The 15,018-nt window shown below is 40.2% G+C and overlaps 1 protein-coding gene across 1 annotated transcript; it reads right to left on the bottom strand.

Moving 5' to 3' along the window:
- Positions 1 to 216: 216 nt before the first annotated feature.
- On the bottom strand, positions 217 to 3,452 carry adora1b (adenosine A1 receptor b). The gene is made up of 2 exons (XM_030734143.1): positions 2,796 to 3,452; positions 217 to 1,135 (listed from the first exon to the last, which is right to left on the bottom strand). The coding sequence occupies exons 1-2, from the start codon at positions 3,134 to 3,136 to the stop codon at positions 352 to 354; spliced, it is 1,125 nt and encodes a 374-aa protein (XP_030590003.1). The 5' UTR covers positions 3,137 to 3,452; the 3' UTR covers positions 217 to 351.
- Positions 3,453 to 15,018: the final 11,566 nt, after the last annotated feature.

Genomic DNA, 15,018 nt, shown 5'->3' with positions numbered 1-15,018 from the left:
TGTTCTACTGAATAGATAAATGTTCAAGAAAGTTGTAGCATCTCATAATCTCATACTGACCAGCCACAATAAATTATATTGCGGATTTTGTAATGCTCACGCCAACTGTTTCACCATTATGAATAAAACAGTTAAAGCTCAATGTTCTCAGTTTGTTACTAAGATTTGACCAACCTTTCAGCATATACACGCCTCCTGAGTAAAGATAATTTATCTTCCAGTTATTTAACAGGCCCCATTCTGTTAAGCATTGACCCCCGTTAAACAATGCATGTTATTCGCTAGATGAGGAGAGAGCCAGTGCTTTGCAAGCTGATCATTACTTCTCCAGGTATCAGCTCTATCCTGTGTTCAGACTGCATTCTGCTCCAGGAAGGATGGCGGTCCTTTATGCTCTTTAGGTGATTCAGCCTTCTGGAGTTGCTGTGGCTCAGACAAAGCCTGAGATTTAGGGATTTCCGTATGAGGGGACAGAGGCGGTGTTGCCTGCTGTAGGTCTAACGTTGGCATCTCTTTCCTGTCACTGGCCTGAGCCTCCAGAGCTGATGTGTCCTTGCAGCAGAAGTACTGCTGCCAGATTTTCCGGAAAGCTGAGCGGAACTTCTTAATGCGGAAAGCATAGACAATTGGGTTTACTGCAGAGTTGCCGTGGGTGAGCAGGATGGCAATGTAGAGGAAGGCTATGGGCTTCTCACACTCAGGACAGAAGAGTGTGATGCAGTTGATGATGTGGAGGGGGAGCCAGCTCACAGCAAAGAGAAAAAGGACGAGAGCCAAAGATTTAGCAAGATTCAACTCTTTGTTATAGTACTTGTTGGGATCCGCATGACTGGTGTTCAGTTTCTTATTGTTAAGCTGTTTGTGGATCATGTAGAAGATCTCTGCATAGATGACCAGCATGAGCAGCAGAGGTGGGAGCACCCAGCCGAAGAAGTTAAAATAGACCATGTAGTCCATGCTGATGACATTTTCAAACTGGCAGGTGATGATGAGGTCAGAGCTGATGGAGCTGTTGTGCTTGAGGCGTTTCAGGTTGTTCCAGCCAAAAATGGGTGTGAGCCCCACAATAAAAGCTACCGTCCAGCAAATCACGACCGCCACTGCCGCTCGCCGAGGGGTCACCACTCGCTTGTACCTACAGGAGTAAACAGCACAGCATCACGTCAGCACTTTCCCACATGGTATTGTTAAGGCAGTCATGGTTTCCTTCTTTTTACTTCATTTTTCATTTTGTCAGTGTCCTTGGGCTGACAAAAGGTGTGATTCATAAGAATCGTTTAAAGCACAACCCCCAAGACACTTTGTAAACAGGTCCTTGGAGCACGTATTACCTCCTGAAATACGTCTGAGATCCTTATTGGTAATACTTGCCCTTTGGAAGACTGCTACCTTTTAATGGATTTATTAAAACCAGAAATTGCTTTAAAAAATGAAAAATTGCTATTACATACTTGGATATTAAAGGCTTTTCAGGTTAGGCTTTCTCATTATTTAAGGTGTTTTATGAAGAAGAAACAAGAGGCAGAGGAAGGTAAAAGAGGCAGAGGCTTAAATGTCTTATTACTGCTATCTTGTATTATAAGTAAAAAATTTCAGAGCCACCACCTGACACTTGCCCCTAGGTGGGGATGAAAGCATTTATCTGATCCAGCTTATGCTGTTAAGCCAGTGATTAGTCATTTTCAGATTACTGGTAGTTAATATTTACCATCTATGATGTCTTGACTGTAAAGGAAATGCTAGTGTTACCACACCCTGACCTTTGCCTACGGATAGCGTGAAGCAAAACAAGAGGTTGCAATGTAGCCCAGCCGTAGCAGGTGCCATGTGTTGGATGAGTATTGATTAGGGACACAGACCTTAAGTTAGATCTGTGTTAGACATGCAGCAAAAAATAAAAATCATTGAGCCTGGAAGAGATCAGGTTCTGATCTAAAAACAGGGAGGCTGAGAAAGCATGTGATGCAACCAGCAGGTTATGTAATTTATGAAAATTTATGAAAAAAAGGTTATAATGCATTATTTGCTTATTCTTAACTATAGTCTCTATAATGTGTGTTGGAAACGAGTGACAACTCCTGAGAAAATGTCTACTTTACATAACCCGAGGAAGGACGAGCAGATGCTGCTGCAGGAGTTGCTGTGGCAGACACAACTTCACATGCAAAAGTCCAAAGTTAAAACGGATGAGAAAGTATTACTGTAAGCCTGGATGACTTAGTGGAGTCTAACAGGAGATAAAGGTCTGAGGCTTCCAGAGACAATGTTCACACATAATTAATTTTCCTTTCCTGCTTGGCTTGTCCTTTCAGCCTTTCAACATCACTGCTCAGGCTTTTCTTTTAGCTCAGCATGACAAACCACTCGTGCCAGATACAAAGACTGCACATCAGTGACACCAAAGCTGGCCACTTCTGTGTCACTGTGCAACTCTTCAAGGCATTAGAGATCCTGATGAGAGAAAGACTAATTAAAGCTGTTAGTAGATCGACCATGCTCTGTTCAGCTGCCATAGGGAGACAGAGGTATCTATGTATATATAAAAAAAAAAAAACACTGGCAGGCTGGAAGCTTCCTGTGTAGCGAAAGAAGACCCATGCAGAAATCAATGCTCAGGAAAACAGCACTGGAACTGTGCTGACTTCTGCTATCATTTCTGGTGAATACAACAACCGTCACCATCCCAAACATTATCCCATTTTCATCACCATCACTTTCCCACATTGCACAAATAACGCATGAACCAATCCCGTCCTTCATTTTTATCCGTTGGGTTGAAAAAAAAAAGTCCATACCTGGTCGGGATCTTGACCCTGAGATAGCGATCTATTGCAATAGCCAAGAGGGCCAGGATTGAACTTTGCGTCAGCACCAGCACTGTGCACGCCACGAGCAGGCAGCTGTAAAAGTGTGTTTGAAGTCCGATGCTGATAGTAATGGCCAAAGGGATGACGAGTGCTCCCACTGCAATATCCGCCAGAGCCAGGGAGACGATGAAACAAAACGTGGTATCTCGCAACGATTTATTAATCTTCACCGCCCAAACCACCATCACATTCCCGATTACAGACGCGACAGCAATCACCATCTCCATTCCTATGTAGAGTGACTGCACTGATAAAAGTGTCCCGGCCATCCTTGCAGGGAATTTTGTACTTATTAAGAATGAGTTGTTTTAGTGAGGGAGCCAAAAGAGTAATCCTTGACTTTCTTTTTGTCAGTGCAGAATTTTCCAAATGCGTCCCTCAGTTTCACGGTACCCTCATCCTTCGGTTAACCTACCACATCTAAGCTGAGAGAAAATCCCGTTATTTTGAGGGTAACGAGCGTGTTAAGCAGCAGCATGTCTAAGAATGAAGTGTTTTCCTTTGGAGCAGGTGATACGGTCCTGAGGCTGTTGTGCGTTGTTCCCGTTCTGCGTCCTGCGCCTTCACTTGGCAGAATACACCTGCTTCTCCTGAGAGCAGCATCCTTGTCATGTGCTGGGGTTTATACGCCTCGTTTTCATCAGCCAACGTTTTTCACTTTAACATAGCAGGTTTTAACGCTGCCAATGACAAGCTACCTGCTACAGAAAAGCTGGCATGACCGCAGCTCCGGCGCGGCGCAGTTTCCGCTCATCCTTTCTCTCTCCCTCGCGGTGCTTTCAACAAAAGCAGAAATGCAGTCACTGAAAATAGCTGCGCGATCTTTCTCGCCTTTTGTGTGCCTTTGAGATTTTCTTTCTTGGTTTCAGGGGAAAATACCGGCGTCCATCTTTTTCCTTTGGTGCGTGTGACTGCTTCATTTTCCATGCAGAAATAAAATAGTGCTAGCCTTCAGCAGGACCGTCCGAAAGAAGTAGAGCAGAGGTGATTTGAACTCTCTAGAACGCCATGCACACATTCTCCCACGCCCTTACGAAAACTAACAGACCTTGGTCACTTGCTCATTGTTCTGATAAGGCGTGAAGCAGTGAACTGCCACAGAACACAAGTCATTGAAAGTGCAGTATTATACATATGAAGGCACACAATACTAAACCCACTTATCTGGTTTTACCCCTGAGCCACATACTAAGAAACACATCCTGGAAGGATAAATTTGTAACAAAAATAAATATTCAGGTCATTATAAATATATCCTTCAGACTTCAAAGGCCTCTGCTCTGAGCTTGAGGCAAGCCCTATCTGGAAAACTAATGGGATATAAAATTGGAACCCTTGTGACTGATTTAGATCCATTGATCATTATTTTTAAAAAAAATCGTTTGCAGTTTTCTAAGTGGTTGCAGAAAATGGATATATCTGAAGCAGGAACAAGATCCCCATGGCATAATAACCTGCCCTGTTTCTTCCCAAGACACAAAGAAGTCTGTGAAGCCAAACACTGCATCAAACCGAAAGTGTCTTGTGTTACCTCCCCAAGGTTCAAAGGTCAGCAGTAGGCAGCATTGTGAGTTCTGACCATGACAGGCAGAAATAACTGTGTGGGTTGGATATGCAGGTGTCACAAATGGAGCACTGCAAAACTTGCTGTACCTGTTTCAGCTGACATTCATAGTGAAGCAAACGGCAAAGCAGGGTGATGCTATTCTCCAGTATTCACACTGAGAGACAGAGATGGCAGGGGGACCAACAGTCAGCAGGATTTCACTGAAGAGAATTTCAATCTGTGACGAGCACCATGGTGAAAACTGTCAGCATGATGTACAGAGGTCAGCCAATATATGCAAGGAAGGAGGCACCCGTTGCAGCAACTGGCTTGCGACCCACCAGGGACATTTTAACGAGCATATCAGAATCAGAATCAGAAATACTTTATTGATCCCAGAGGGAAATTTCTGTTGTTATGTGTGATGGCAATGCTGAGGAAATCAATCATTATAGAACAAATGGCATGAACTAATTCACTTGGGTGGATATGGCGGACAATCAAGATTCTGAATGTTTACATATCAAGATTACACCCCCCCCCCCACCCCCCCCACCCCCCCCCCCCCCCACACACACACACACACACACGCACTCATGCACGCACGCTTCAACTGCACATCAGTCAGTTCTATGACAAGCCTTGGTTAGCAGCAGCAAACCAAGTTCCAGAGACACCCTGATGGCATGGTCATGTTCACTTATGCTGTCTTCACTGAGAACATTACTGCATCCTGTCAGTGTTTAGAGAAGCAAACATCCTCTGTGTCTCCTAGAGACTATCTAGTGTGAAATGTTTAATGGATTACTTTCAGCAACCCCAAAATACTTACAATTCAGTTGCCATCACTGCAGTGTACACTCAGTTGGAAATGAGGAAATGCTTCAGTTAACATTTGTCAGATTTTGCCATCTGGGGATGTGTGGCCAACGTAATGCAGCGTGCTTCAGTAGTATGGGACATAAGATTCAATGAATCTTAACTTTTAAAAACATTCTTAGTAAAACCCCCAATTCAAAAAAAAATTGGGATGCTGGGTAAAACATAAATAAAAATAAAAACAGAATGTGGCGATTTGAAAATCTGGGGGCAACAATAGGCTGGTAAAGTAATCGGGACTAATAAGAAGCAGCAGGAGGAACATTTTGCAGATAATTAGGTTAATTGACAACAGCTAAGTAACATGATTGGGTATTAAAAAAAGAGCATTTTAGAGAGGCAGAGCCTCTCAGAAGTAAAGATGGGAAGAGGTTCCTCAGTATACAAAAAACTGAATCTGAAATGATCAGAATGATGTTCCTCAAGATAAAAATGTGAAGATTTTGAATATCTCATCATCCATAGTACATAATACCATCAACAGATTCAGGGAATTTGGAGAAATTTCTGTGCGTAAGGGGCAAGACTGAAAATCAGTAAATCTGAAATCAGTATTGGATGCTCATGATCTTCAGGCCCTCAGGTGACACCGCATTAAAAACAGCAATGGTTCTGTCGTGGAACTCACAGCATGGGCTCAGGAACTCTTCCAGAAATCACTGTCTGTGAAAACAGTTCACCGTGCCATCCACAAATGCAAGTTAAAGCTCTATCATGCAAAAAGGAGCCACATTATGGAAATTCCACTATCTTCTCAGTGCCAGAGCTAATTTAAAATGGACTGAGGCAAAGTGTTAAACTGTTCTGTGCTCAGACAAATCAAAATTTGTAATAAAATCGCAGTGTTAGAATGAGTGAAGCTTTAGGAAAACTAAACACTGTGGATAGCCTGGGCTGTGCTGATCAGAATACTTTCAGTGAAAATGAAATATGAGAGAAGTAAATACTCACATTCTGGACAATCAGGCAGGCACCAGAGCAGCATCAAACCTATCGCAGCTACTGGAAGTAGATTTGAGAATCTGTGATTTACCTGGAAATTCTCTGAAAAGAAGAAAAAAGATACTTTCAATTGCTCCTCATGAGCTTGAAAAAAGGTGAGTGGACTTCTTTAAAGTTTTTAGACATTTTAGCTCTCGTCCAAGAGGCTTCTTCAGTTCTAAAACCAAAAGGTGACGAGTCCCAGGTATTTAAATCCTAGTGAGGGATGTTCCCTTGGAGGTGGTCATTGACCGACTATTGTTCATATGCATCATCACATGAGCCAAGGTGTGAGAAAAGGCGTGGGTCATTACCATCAGGGATTTCGGGTGAAACCTTTGTGAGACCTCGCCCCACCCTATCATTGTGACCTATTGAGGTCACCTGTTGTTACACTATGCTGCTTAGTTTGTGTTTAGGAATTTCGTCCTTGGGATGAACCAGTTTTTGTCTTGGAGTGTGGCTGGGTCTGAAGCACACTGGGATGTCATGCTTGGAGAAAATTCTCCTGAGTTTTTCTGACAAACCTGCTACACAAAGGATCACAAGGTTCTGTTTGCCATTCTCTTTTCCCCTAGTTGGTGTCTGACCTTCTTACACATCTTCACTGATATGATGAAGGCTCAGTTGGGATAACCACATTTTTTAATAGCTTTCTTTACGTGTGTGTTCCTTTTCTTTCCCTTCTGCCTTGGAGGGAACGTTTTCTGCTCTGTGTTGCAAGGGCCTAATTGCCCCAAGTTTATGTTCTAGTGGGTGGAGGGAGTCAGAGTGTAGGTACTTGTCTGTGTGTGGGCTTCTGGTGAACTTCAGTCTTAAGGCTTCAAATCAGCAAAGATGCACAGGAAAGAAGGTCAGACACCAACTAGAGAAAAAGGGAGAAAGAAATGTATGCTTTGTATGTTTGATTAGGTAGAGTATTTACCCCAAATGCCCTTCCTGAAGAAAAAAAAAGCTGAAAAAAGAAACAAAACACTGAAGCTTGCTAATAAGTTCCATAGAAACTCTCAGCCTGTTTCCTCTATAAAATTAATACAAATGTGATCTTATTAAAGTTATTACTGCAGACCGTTGCACACCAGAGGACGAGGTCTTCCAAAGAATTTACTAATTCCTAAATAATATATTTGATAACATTAAAAAGATGATTTCATGGAAATAAATACTGCACATTTGATTGTAGGAGAAATGCATTTGCCATTATTAAATTTTACATTATCCATGTGATCCAGATTTTAGATTACATGTTACAAAAGTACAGTTAAGCTGGCTGTAGTCCTCACCATTAAGACTCACTGTGGCTTAGCTGCTGTACATAATCATATACTGAATGAAAGTGCTTTAATATGTTTTGATTTCCTGTTTACACTCAGGGAAAACAACTGTGGGCACCATCATTTGGTGTAAGAGCTCCTCTGAGCTGCCAGCTGGGTGCTCCACGTCATTCAGCCTACTCCACAGCCGCTCACCTGCTTCTGACCCACAATATGCCCGGGAAATTTGCCACCACTCTCACTTGAAGAATGAGCTGACAAGGTGAAAATGAAAAATGTCAGCAGCTAGCTTGGCAGCGTGCTGTATGATATCATATAAAAGTCCTCATACAATCAAGCCTGGGATGTTTTGATGCCTAAATATCATTGAAAATTTCTTTTAACTCTAGTTATTATTATTTATTTAATTACAGTTTTTGACAGAAAGAGATACACTTTAAATATGCCAAATCCAAAACCATTAAATGACCCTAAAACCACAACAACAACAAAAAAAACTCATCATGAAGACAATGTGGACAGCTGAAACAACCAAATTAGCTGAATCGCTCACAAGGACATGACCTTGGTGTCATCAGGAGTAGTAATCACTCAACAGCAGCAATACTTTATAAATATAATCTGCATTTTACAATGGAGTTTACTTATTATTTTATTTTATTTGAAAAAAAATGACTATTTAAATGTTAGAGTGTTGGTTTACTGTACATTGCCTAGTGCCTGCAAAATTTAAGCTTCCTCCATTTATGTTTAATTTTCCACTTCACACTATAATAATATTTCCAAACTTCTGCAAGTATATACATTACATAATACAAACTTGCTATGTGGGTGCTGTTGTCATGTGTTGACCTTTTGGTCTTTAATAACACAGCAAGAACATTTTTTTCTCTAAATTTCTTCTTTTCCTGACACACAGCTAGAAAAAAACATTAATTTTTACAGAGATTATGTGCTGTGACTTTTTATTGGAAAACTATTGAAAAGTCTGCTAAAGTTGTGAAATCACACTTTTTGAATTGTATGATTTGCAGCTGCCTCCTCTGAGTTTGGTCATAAAATGTCATCCAGTCTTCATCCAAGAAAAAACCTTTGGGCCTTTACTGAACACAGCCATTAAATATTCGCAGTGCTCATGGGAAAACGTATTGAACCCTCAGAGTTAACTGGTCCAAGCCAATTTGGCATCAATAAACTGAAACAGGCATTTTGTAGCATCCTTCCTGACAGAACTACTTGCCTCAGCTATAATCTGAGGATGTCTGCTGTGAACGCCTCTCTTGAGGTCATTTGACAGGATTGGGCTGAACTCTGAGGTCTGACTGGGCCACTGCAAAAGTTTATTTTCTTCCTTTGATGCTCAGTGTTATTGTCCTGCTGTATCACTCAACTTCCACTACTTCCACTACTACTGCTTCAGGCAGCTGAAAGAGCCACGCTGACATTATTGCCTGAGATATCCCAGTGATGGTGAGATGTCCAGTCCCAGTCCAGGCTTATGATGTTGTTGCAACCATATTTCTACTCTGGGATCATGTTTTAATAATCAATAGTAATAGTAATAGTAATACAATAGTAATAGTAATAGTTTACAACACACACAGTTGCTGTGTGTCAAAGCATGCAAATGTGAGAAAGAAGGTGATGTTGTATTTAGAGAGAAGTGGCTTAATCCTGTATGTCCTGTGATGGATAGCGCTCTCTATGCAAACATGGGCCATAATTTGTTTATGATTTGTGTATGTATGTGCTTGTAGTCATGAACAGACATAAGATAAGCAATGGTACAACATATTTTCATAGTAATAATTTGTAGCTCCTGACTCTACTAGTTTTTCCAATAACCTCCACTGTGAATGCTTGAATGAACTGGTCATTATGGATGAGAGCAATTATTTATGCGATATTAGTTTACAAAAAAAAAGCTTGGACCCTTTATTTAGACCAATTTATACAAACCTGATCTCACTACCAAAGGTTCATATATGAATGTTTGCTCGGGACCTTTCAGGAAACTCTCTAGGTGCTCTTTAAAGTTATTTGTGAACAGTGACAGTGAGTGGAAACCAGTAAGTGCAAAAATGAATCTTGAAAAGGGCACACAAACCATGGTCTCCTGTTAATTATCTTGTAATTACAGCACTTTATCTTATATATGTACAGCACCAGCAACCCATCCTGTATCTGTTATTTGTCCAGAGGATCTGTAATTTAAGTGCTTCAATTTAAGTGAATATTGTAAGCATTCAAGTTGGCCTCTCCTCTTTTGCATTAAGTTTTTTTTTTTTTAATGCAAATCAGAGGCGTCCAACATGACTCACCTCATCTAAAAGCACCCAAAAACCTTTTAAGCTGACGTTGAGAATCTAAAATAAGAACTAATTCAGCAACTGCAAGATTTCTCTCATCTCTCAGGATTGATTCTTTTTCAAAAACACATTTCACTGAACTGCAGAAGAAGAAGGGCACCAATCAGTCATCTATTGTTATAGTCCAAAAACATCCGTGAGGATAACGCTAAAGTTTAGTGTTATTTCAAAAATTCTGTTTACTCTCATGATCCAGTATTCCCACAACCATCCAGGGATTAACGTCATAGGACACCTGTGTGTATCTTTGACAAAAAGGCAGTATTTACTGTACGCACTGAAAAAGAGAATGGCTTTGGTTACATATGAATATATGTATATTTTGAGAGTTCACCTTTTCTCTTGCTTTTGTAGATGCCTGTTGGCTCAGCTGAACACTGGTATATATGAGAACAAAATCTGTCAAACAGCACCTCTAAAGCTCAATACATTTTACATTATACATTATACTTTGTGTTAACTAGTGTAATAATCTAGGGATGTTGTATCTAATAATAAACATTACAGGTGTTGGTACGTGTTTTACTTCATAGGAAAAGGTGAGGGACCACAAGCCAGATGTTACCAGTGCAGCAATGATGACAACACTGTGTGGTGTATTTTAAATCATAATCTTCACTGCAGAAGAATTCAGTAACATATGTGTGGTCAGAGAATCAACAAATTGTATCAGCTATTGCAAAAGTCATGGTTAAATGTCGCAATCATCACTTCTGGTAAATACACATCTTGCTTTCTTTGATTTGACACTAACCTGTTAAACCTCACAGACTTCACAAGAAAGTATGTAGTCTATATAGTGACTTACATGGAAGTTTAACAATCTAAGTATCCAAACTGAGACACGTGATCTGTCTTTATGCTGAACTCAGCTAATCTCGCTTTGCTAAAGCTTCAAATTTACAGGAGGTATCAGTATTCATATTCCCTCCATATATGGGTTCATGTAGATTGCTGTTTGAATCATTTTAAAAATATATTTCTGGTCATACTATTTTTGTTTGACCCTAATAGGGGATTCCCCTGTGTGTTTTTGTTTCCTAATCCGGCCTATGTGAGTGTGCGTGTGTTAGGTGCTAAAACGTGAAGAGGAGTTCCACGTCAGAAAAAAAAAAAAAAAAAAAAAAAAAAGCTAAACCCAAACTGCAGGCTCCCTAATGCAGCTGTGTGGGGAGAGGATCTCACAGTCATCCAACACCAGCCCCAAATAAGATTACAGTGCAGAAAATACTGAGGTTATCAAATTCTCTGCTGTGTTTCCCACAGCTCTTCACCCCACATGAAAACGCAAGGAGCAGAGAGTGCCCCCTCTCTGCTTCTCTCAAAATATAAAGGCTAGAAATGTAATTCAAGTGGCATGTTGACATTTTTAATATTCACTCAACATCCCCGCCCAGCTCGATGATCAGTGCTTGACTTGGATGAAAGCTTTTCAGCTCCTCCCACAGATGGTTTTGCAGTACATTTTTCCAACAGCCCACGCAACATCACAGAATTATAAGCAGATCTATTTGTAGACAAATGTGTAAAAAGTGAAGAACCCACATCCTGTTGTCTTAAGTGCTAAATTGGTGTTGGTAGCAAATGCTATCCTTGAAAAAACATTCCTGATGAGTCTCAATTTATACTTGTGGCTGTGCGGTTACTGCAGATCTAGAAATGTATCAGTTCTAGATCATGAGGAAAAATACTCAGTTCCCTTTTCAGCTTGATGGCAATAATGAAGAAGATGTTTGACAGCAGCTCGTACAGTAACATCACTGCTTGATCACAGCTTCCACATTAAATATTGATGCTTTTTTGTTCTATTAGGTATTCAATACAAATTTCTAATTAGTCTACAAGGGTGATGATTAGTAGAATACAATGTGGAATGACGGAGTATGCTTATTACTGCAAAAACAAGCCTCCCACTATACAATTAACTCACCTCATATTCAGAGGAACTGAGAAGAATACAGTGGGATCTGAATAATTACAGCTTTCAAAGCCCAAGTCAGAAGGTACCTTTGAAATCAGACTCTTGTTCTTGTTCACCTCAGCAGCACTGAATACTTCCTCAGTTCAGAATACAAAGGCAACACAGAGGAAACCGGTGAAGAATCTGTGAAAGTAAAAGAATATAATTAGATGGAAAAATAGGAGAGCGGCATCAGTTAGGGAGCGTCTGCATAGATGAGAGAAGAAATAAAAGGAAATGGAAGGAGAGGCGCGGTAAAAAAGATGTGGGTTAATGACAAAACTCTCAATCTAATCTGCTTAAGAGGAGTGGTCAAACCAGAATCAAAGGACTTGATGTGGCCTCTTGTGCATTTATTGCTTCAGGATGGGTCTTTTAAGTCGCAGCCCATTTTTCTGCGATATTCCTTTGAAGAGACAATTTGGAAAAGCAGGTCCTGATGAGTAAAAGAAAACTGGGTCAAACATGTAGTTTCAGCTCTCTGTGGGAGAAGATGTTGTGGCTTCTTTGATGTCGGCTCAGTGATTTTGGAGGGTGTCAGGAGCCAGTGTTGTAATAGAAAGAATTAATAATCAGGTCTAATTCTATAGCTGGGTACATTATAATTCACTATGCACAGCTTGCATACTAAACGCTGTGCTTTTGAATTCTGACTGTGCATCACTCATCACCGCTCCACACAAAGAAACTGGGTTGGGACCGATTGGTCCTCACACAACAGTTTGGATGCCACTAATCAGACTCTGACATACTTTGGGGAATAATATGCAAAAATATTCTAGATGCCGGTGATTAGACAGCAGAGGCATTTCATCTCATTTCATCAACTTATTCTTATTCATGCTTCAGTGTTTGTCTTATTGTCCATAGCTTGTGTCATGCATAATTTATTGCTAGCTCTGTTTTAGCCAAAAAAGTATGTATTTACATTTCACTGCTGTGTACTGGCTTGCAAGGTCAGGCAGAACTGCTTGTTAAATTGGCGTTATAAGGGTTATAAGGAAATTTTTTTTAAAAACACACACACGTACACTCACACACACACACACACACCTACTCTGACAATCTGTCGTCATTTGTTTAATGGCTTAATTATTCCAAACTATCATTGAATTGTTCTTAATTCCTACATTTAGATACGTAACGTTTGTGACATTCAGCAGAAAAATCTGGAGAAACCCAATGATTTGGTTACCCTCATAGTCTCCATGTAAATAAATTAGGTTTCTGCTGTTCTGGTAGCAATCAGCTGCTGACAGCAGGGATTATTCTGCAATGGCTTCAGTGTATTTTTATCTCCTAAAAATGACTGACTTTTTCACAACAACAACAGAGTGAACATCTCACGGAAGGTGGCAAGACAGAGGGCATATTTTGCATTTTCATTCGGAATGCCTTATTAGTCAGTTCATTAGATGTAACAGATGTAAGAGAGCGCATCTTGAACCTCCCCAGACAGCAGTATTAACTTTATGAAGGTAATATTTCCATTTAGTTTTAGAGAGATGTTAATTCAATTTATGTGGTCACTCTGGAAGCTGCAGCTTGTGTTTTAATATACTGAGATGTGTTCATAATGTTTGTGTACTCCTATTGATGTGAATAAAGATCCACTATAAATCTACATTATTTTTTGTGTGCTCTGTAATAGCTCCTTACCGTATCTGTCACACAGCTGTGCATGAAGAAAATGTGTTTCTCAGTCTCCATAAAACAAACCCCACCACCCACAGCCCATGGGGATTTGCTGATATAAAGGCCCAACCTTAAGGCTGACATCTGCTCCTCCCACAGGAAAAATAAATAAATTAAAAAAAGAGCAGGCAGGTTACTTCTGCTTCAGTGGACTGTGTTGTATTTACACTGCATGCATACCTGCATGTCTTGCTGCAGAACTCTTCCCGTTCACCAACTCTCAATAATATGAAATCTTTGACTGAAATGTAGAGAGGGAGATATGTAATAGGGAGTCATGAAGGTCCTCTGAAGCTTTTGAAATATCCAACACATGGTGTAAACACTGTGAGAAAGATATCATTTTCTTAACTGCCTCAAGCTATGAAAAATTTCTTTGAATAACAATCGTTCCTCAGCTTGGCAGGATTGTAGGCACTTCAAAAACCAATATTCTCTTTTGGCCTCTTAATTAGAATGTGACAACCCTGGGAACAAAAATAACACTATCTGTAATATTTGAGTCACAAAGAAGGATGGGTTGCAAATTGTTTTACCCAAAGACACCCTGCTTCCCTGTCACTGCTTTATAGCACAGCAACCCCATTTGTTGTCCCTAAAAAGAAACTGAAAATTAATTTCAAAGGGTGCTCTGCTTTTTGCCACCCCACGTTCCTTTTAAGCCATTCAAGGTCTGAGAGGAAGCGTGATACTTTATTAATAAGATAAATCCCTGCACTCCATGGCCACTTGCTTTTTCAAGAGCTCTATTGCACGTGAAACAAGCTGTTGGCAGATTCAGTGTTGTGTATGCGTGCGTGCGTGTACATTTGTTTGTTTGGTTACACAAATGGAGGGCTATTGCTACCACAGGAAATAATTACAGCAATATGAAATGCATCATTCTTGATTGTGTGCTAGAAACCACCAGGCAATAAAAAGATTTCCACACTGAGGAGAGGATGAGACCCCAATGAAATATGAGGATACATTATTAACTATAATTAGGGACAATTTTAATCGGTTATTTGAATCATTATGATTAAATTATCAAGGCATTCATCGGTGCACTCTCGCCTACATGTTACTATAAATTGATAATTTCAAGTTTTATTAAGTTGCTGTATTTCCAGATCTCAGAATTTGGCGTAACTGAATCATCACGTTGCGTCCTTTATTATTTTGATTTACATTTCCCTGATGCTGCAGTCAGTGTCATGGCTGACATTGTATTTATCCATCAATTTAATAATCCATCTTCTATCTATGCTTTCATCCATCACAGATCCAAACATCCAGCCATCCTTCAAATCATCTGTCATCCTAACAGCGATCTTTTTTTGACCTTCTGTCCTTCTGTTCTGCATTCGTAAACCAACCTTCATCCATCCGTTTGTTTTAAGATACAGACAGATAAACATACATAGATATTTCTAGTTTCATGATTCTTATTGATGTTTAGCTGACT

This window comes from Archocentrus centrarchus, chromosome 7, assembly GCF_007364275.1.
Source record: "Archocentrus centrarchus isolate MPI-CPG fArcCen1 chromosome 7, fArcCen1, whole genome shotgun sequence".
NCBI classification, from domain to species: Eukaryota; Metazoa; Chordata; class Actinopteri; order Cichliformes; family Cichlidae; genus Archocentrus; species Archocentrus centrarchus.
The sequence above is the reverse complement of the archived record's forward strand: the minus strand, read 5'-3'. Positions and strand labels throughout refer to the sequence as shown.

What these genes read in the sequence shown, in the direction of transcription:
- adora1b (XM_030734143.1), bottom strand. Translation starts at nt 3,136, where the DNA reads ATGGCCGGGACACTTTTATCAGTGCAGTCACTCTACATAGGAATGGAG. An exon ending in AGGGTCAAGATCCCGACCAG is followed by an intron (nt 1,136 to 2,795) that starts GTATGGACTTTT and finishes TTACTCCTGTAG; the next exon opens with GTACAAGCGAGTGGTGACCC.